Source organism: Raphanus sativus, chromosome 3 (assembly GCF_000801105.2).
Source record: "Raphanus sativus cultivar WK10039 chromosome 3, ASM80110v3, whole genome shotgun sequence".
NCBI lineage: Eukaryota > Viridiplantae > Streptophyta > Magnoliopsida > Brassicales > Brassicaceae > Raphanus > Raphanus sativus.
Genome location: NC_079513.1, coordinates 1,990,973 through 1,997,027, shown reverse-complemented (window position 1 = coordinate 1,997,027; position 6,055 = coordinate 1,990,973). Strand labels below are relative to the sequence as shown.

The 6,055-nt window shown below is 29.7% G+C and overlaps 1 protein-coding gene across 1 annotated transcript; it reads left to right on the top strand.

The window, feature by feature from the left end:
• Positions 1 to 3,014: 3,014 nt before the first annotated feature.
• Positions 3,015 to 3,864, top strand: LOC108846358 (thionin-like). Its single transcript, XM_018619591.2, has 3 exons — positions 3,015 to 3,308; positions 3,417 to 3,494; positions 3,584 to 3,864. The coding sequence occupies exons 1-3, from the start codon at positions 3,080 to 3,082 to the stop codon at positions 3,679 to 3,681; spliced, it is 405 nt and encodes a 134-aa protein (XP_018475093.1). The 5' UTR covers positions 3,015 to 3,079; the 3' UTR covers positions 3,682 to 3,864.
• Positions 3,865 to 6,055: the final 2,191 nt, after the last annotated feature.

Below are 6,055 nucleotides of genomic sequence, written 5' to 3'. Positions count from 1 at the left end.
ATGTGATTTAGTTTTTATTTTAAATGAAATTATTTTTAAGGAGTTGAGATAATTGAGATCCGTATTATGATTTTGTTAATTTAACCATTTTTTTATTTCAACTTGATTTTATTTTGAGATTTCATTTATAAATACTTTCAAATAATTAATAATGTGAAAGAGTTTTTTTGGAAAGATATGGTGTAAACATTTAGGAAACAAAATTTTCAAAAAGACTAAGAACTGAATTATATTAAATAACTCTTTAATGTAATTGCAAAATAATGACTTTTGATTGGTTGTAAATAATGCTGAAAAAAATACATGCCATTTTTGTAATTACTTAAAATTTTCAGGGGCAGATTCATAAACGGTCATCTACTTTAATAGTATAGATATTTTGAAAAACGAAGCAAAGCCAATTATCCAGATCGGACCAATCGTGACTCTTAGTTAACCAAGTCCAAGTTGAAGTGATAATCAGATTTCAAATAAACCATCCAGACCAGTTAAAAATGTTTTGACGACACTGGTCAACCATAATATCTAGTTCAAACAAATAAAAAATATAATTGGTTTAGTTTGAATATATAAATAATGCGAAGAATTCAAAATTTATTAGAACTACTTACATAAACACTTTGAAGTTTCTTTACTAATGGACATCTGCAGTGTTCTGAAACCTGACCTGAATCCATGATCAAACCGGTAAATCCGGTGATCTAATATGTAGTTCGATTTGGATTTTAGAAAAAAAAAACATTATTTAAAACCTCGATAAACCCCGTAAAAATCGTCAAACCCGAAACCCAATTTTCGGTTGAACCAGAAATTGACCCAATCGATATTTTTTATTGTTATTAGATTTTTAGTTAACTTTTAAAATATGATTTATATTCTAAATAAGAAATTTTAAGTTTTATTATTCACATTTAAATAGTTTAAATAATTTTTTGATATTTTGTATGTGAAATGAAAATAAAAATAATATAACTAAATTTATATATTATAATATATTAAAATAATCTTATATTTTTCAATATATAATATATTATATACAAAAGTTAAGTAATTAATTAATTTGTGGTTCACCGGTCGATCTAATAACCAAATGAGCCGGAAAATTATCTGGTTCTTTGTCTAGGTCAGATTTAATGTTGGACTTCTGATTTAAAAGGCACATACTTTTCAGATTTTCAGATTTAATTTTATTTATAAACAGTGAATTTAATGATATTTATCATTAGGATGAGTTATTCATGTTATTCTTAGTTTGGAACAAAATCTATAAAAGATTAAGTGATTTTGTCCCGATGCTATCAGTTTAATCGAAAAGTGATTGTACAATGTCTGCATAAAGTTTAAATATGTAACTTACACATATTCTTAATTTTTATAATATACATTTTTAAAAAAAATTAACCAAAATGATATATGATTTTATATACTAATACTATGTATATTGATCATATATATCGAAAGATAATATAATTTATTGGTTATCTCAGATTATAATTATTTGAAGACATTGAGTATAATAGGATATTTTCGATCTATTAATTTTAGTAGCTATGTAGGATTTTTTTTATTTGTGAAAATGAGTTAGTAGGATACTGTTTCATGGTTTCTTGTACCATTATGTGGTAAGCTTGTGTGGTATTTGAAAGTTATCATTTTTAAAAACATTAACGAATATACTAAATTTGGTCCTAAAATTCATTAATTTTTTTATGTTGCATATTAATAGGAAAGTAGGATCTCGAGTATACCAGTTTTCCATATTAATAGGAAATGTTTATTTTCTTAATTGAAGTAATAACCATAATATATGTTTTAAAAATAAATGCTAATGGCATTCAAGTAAATAGTTTGAAAAATTAAGGGGATGTCTAAAAAATGTCTGCTGTTTTAATTGTATTGATTTACCTCTTTAATAAAATATTTTGGGCATTTTAATCCTTAGAATCTATATCTGTGACAACAAATTTTTTTATTACTATCCTAGAATATTTCTCTTAATTTAATTAATATTTAATTTCATTAATATTTTAATTAAGTTATTTAACTTTTTACACGCTACTACAAAAAAGGAAAGGTCTTTTGTTTGGGTTGGATAGCCGAGCCTCCTTTTGTCCTTCTTCTTCTTAAGCGCCATATGCCGATCATGTGTTATGGAACAGTTAAAGAACAAAAATGAGCGGATTTAAGCTTTGGATACACAAAACTCTACAATTCTTGATGAAGTGGTGGAAAAGAAAGCTGCAGCGGCGGATCAAAGAGTTGTTGAGGAGGTAAGTTAGAGGATGAACCAAGAGATGTGGATAAGATGAAGCGGTTGTTTTTTTTGTTGAGTATTAGTTTTTCTTTTAATTTAAAAACTTTTAAATGTTTTTTTCATTTTGTAAAACATTATTATATATTTTTGGATTTATATAATATATGTTTTCAATTTTAGGTTTTAATATATATTAATTAATATTTTAAAATTATCTGTGATAGTTTAATATATATGAATTAAATAAATAAATTTAAAGCAGTTCTTACGAAAACAATTGACTGATATGTTCCAAAGAATTGAGTCAATGGAATTTTCCTATAGATTTAATTTCATCGGAAAGTTTTGGCACCGAACATTCTGATGATTTCTGTGTTGTTGGAAGTAATTTCTGATGAAATACCGTCGGTATTTGGATTGGAAATATGTCTGTTGGAATCTATTGAAAAATCGTCAGAATCAATCTTGTGCCTATACGGAGTCGCGAACCTAAACACACGAGAGACAATACTGTGAGAGAGAGTTAGATAGATCGGAGAGTACAGAGAGAGATCATACGAGCTAGATACTTCTACAGAAAGAAACAAAAAAACACGTTCTTTGGACCACTGTCTCATCTGTCCTGTTCAGTTACATGGGTACACGCATTCTTTCCTGTCAAAATTTTTAGGGTAGGTAGAGCATGCATGTGATAAAGACATGAAAGGATGCCTATGGTGGTAACTATAGAGCAACTAGTATTTAAAGGAGTCTTGTTTCATCACCATTTCACCATTACAAGTTTAAGTGCTCTCTCTACGTACCAAATAAGTAATCAGTCTAAAGATGGAAGGCAAAAATGTGATTTTAAGTGTGCTCATAATGAGTCTTGTCATGGCGCAGAATCAAGTCGAAGGAAAGAGTTGTTGCCCGGGCACCACTGCCAGAAACGCATATAATATATGCCGTCTTACTGGATCCTCTAGGAAAACTTGTGCAAAAATCAGTGGATGCAAAATCGTTTCTGGGACAACATGTCCCCAGGGATATCTACATGAAATTATCGAAAACTCTGGTAATTTAATTTCTTTTTTTTTGTGGTGGTTTTATTAAGTTATATATCTTTTACAAGCTGGATCAAGATTTTGATGCAAGTTGCATGAATTTTTATGTTTGTCTCAAGGTGATGCTGTCAATGAATACTGCAAGTTGGGGTGTGCATCCTCTGTGTGTGGTGGCTTAACCACTCTCCAGGACTCCGGTAAAGCAAAAGCTCATTATTATCACAGTTGTTAAATTGTTAGAATAAGAGAATTATCCATTAATACTGTTATTGTTTCTGTGAATTAGATGCAAGTGAAATTGTGAATGGAGCGGTTGCACAATGCACCGACACATGTGCTTATTTCTGCACCAAGGGCTCAGCTAAAGCAGTTGAAACTGCCTAACAAGCATATCCACGATCTATGTGTTGTTGTTCTCCGTGTTTTTAATAATTGTAGTGTATGTGACAAAATGCTAGACTCTTATACAATTTCCTGGTAGTCTATCTGACGTAGAAGGTCATCATCGATCCCTAGATTGTCTATCCCTTCTACTTGCTATATCTAAATAAAGAATAATGTTTCCTTCTCGAATATTATCAAAATAATCTCTTGTTTTACCTCGTAACAACAACAAATGCCAACGTAGCAACACCGTTAGGACTTGCAAAATCTCAAATTATGCATAAAGGAAATTCTAAGCATATAATATCTTATATGAACCATTCAGGATGCCATTCATACGTAATGGAGAACAGTTCGTTCAAGTGATGGCTTAGATTTAAAAGTAATAATATTCTGTTACGCATATTATGTAATGTCTATTATGGAATATCATAAAGAAAATAGCTTTAACCACCTTTATAAAAAATGCAAAAAATCATCTTCAAATTCAAAGTATTTTTGTTCTTCTATATAAATGATTTCATTGTCAACAGAATAACACACACCAATTCATTCAGTTATTTTCTTTACTTGCAAGTTGCAACAATTATTAATTAGTGTGAAACTCTACCTACAGATCGTAAAACCCTAATGGTCAAGAAAAACAAAACATTGTTTTTTTTTCTTTGTAAACGTTGTATACAGCCACTCTCCGTCTTGGTCATCATCAGCTACAGTTTTTGTTGAACGTATTCATATTTATTGTTAAATCAATCGCACAATTTGAACATCGCTTTATAGTTGTTGATACTTGATCATTTGCTTCAAACAAGGTGGATATTTCTTTCTATTCCATTCACACTGCACATGTATTATTACTATATAATCTCGTTGTTGATTTGTTAATCGATAGAACTGCGTGTTCGGAACTTCTAAAAGTCTTAAATTTATCGTTGGATTAGTTTTTGTTCTTTATATGATTTTCTTAAGATAATGAGTTGTTATATTTTTAGTGCTCATCCTTTTTAAAAGAAACTTTCGGATTCATCTACCGATAGAATTTCGTTATTTTATATTTAATATTTTTTTAAAAAAGATACAAAATATTGGTAAGTTATATTATATTCAAAATTAAAATATAAAAATAAATAAAAACTAAAAGTAGTTGCAAACAAAAACATGTTTAAAAAAAAAATATTTTTAATACCTTCAGCAAAATTTTATACCCTAAATCTTAAACCATAAACTCTTTGATAAACCTTAAATATTTGGATAAACTCTAAACCCTTGGATAAATCTCAAATCCTAGAGTTTATGATTTATCCAAAGGTTTAGGATTTATCCAATGGTTTAGGGTTTAGTATTAAAGGTTTAAGGTTGTAAGTATGGACGAAGCCCACCAGACTTTAGCTCAAGCCCAAGATCAGTCGAAGCCCAAGAACTCTAGTCTTCAATGGTCGTCTCTTTCCTCTTCCGTACCTGCGCAAGAGACAAAGACAAGCAACAGATTTGAGACTCTAAGCATTGAAGATGTGTGAACCTTTACAACAGTAAAGCTATGAGCTGTCAGCATAGCTGTCATAGATCTATATTGTTCCTAGGACTACTATAAGATGATGATGTAATCGAACAAGAGAAATCAATGAGAAAAGTATTATTCATTCAAAAACCTCTGTTTTACTATCTTCTTTACAAAAGTATAGTGTTTTACTGATTGTGTTTTATTCAATGGTTTAAGGTTTACCAAGGGTTTAGAGTCAGGATTTAGGGTTAAGTGTTTTGTTGATGATATTTTTTTTTTAAATATATTTTTTGCAACTACTATTATTTTTTATTTTTTATTTTTATTTTAAAATCATAATAAAACTTGAGATATTCTGTTTCATTTTTTAAAAGATGCCGAATATGAAAAAACAAATTCTTATTGGTTGGTGGACGTACATGTTCATCCTAGAATGAACCCAATAATTACTCTTATTTTAAAAAGATTGGCGAAATTCAAGAACCTATGAAGGATCCCTAGATTGTCTATCCCTTCTACTTGCTATATCTAACTAAAGAATAATGTTTCCTTCTCGAATATTATCAAAATAATCTCTTGTTTTACCTCGTGACAACAACAAATGCCAACGTAGCAACACCGTTAGGACTTACAAAATCTCAAATTATCCATAAAGGAAATTCTAAGCATATAATATCTTGGATGAACCATTCAGGATGCCATTCATACGTAATGGAGAACTAGGCCTGGGCATAAAATCCGAAACCCGAAATCCGAATCGAACCCGAACCAAAAAATCTGACCCGTTATCCGACTCGAAATGTAAAAATACCCGAACGGGTTTTGTAGGATGGTATAAAAAATATCCGAACCCGAAGTGTTATTAACCGAACC

Bases quoted from the DNA above. Each gene is read 5' to 3' on its own strand.
- LOC108846358 (XM_018619591.2), top strand. From the start codon at position 3,080: ATGGAAGGCAAAAATGTGATTTTAAGTGTGCTCATAATGAGTCTTGTC. The intron at 3,309-3,416 runs GTAATTTAATTT...GTTTGTCTCAAG, and splicing joins TGAAATTATCGAAAACTCTG to GTGATGCTGTCAATGAATAC. The intron at 3,495-3,583 runs GTAAAGCAAAAG...TCTGTGAATTAG, and splicing joins AACCACTCTCCAGGACTCCG to ATGCAAGTGAAATTGTGAAT.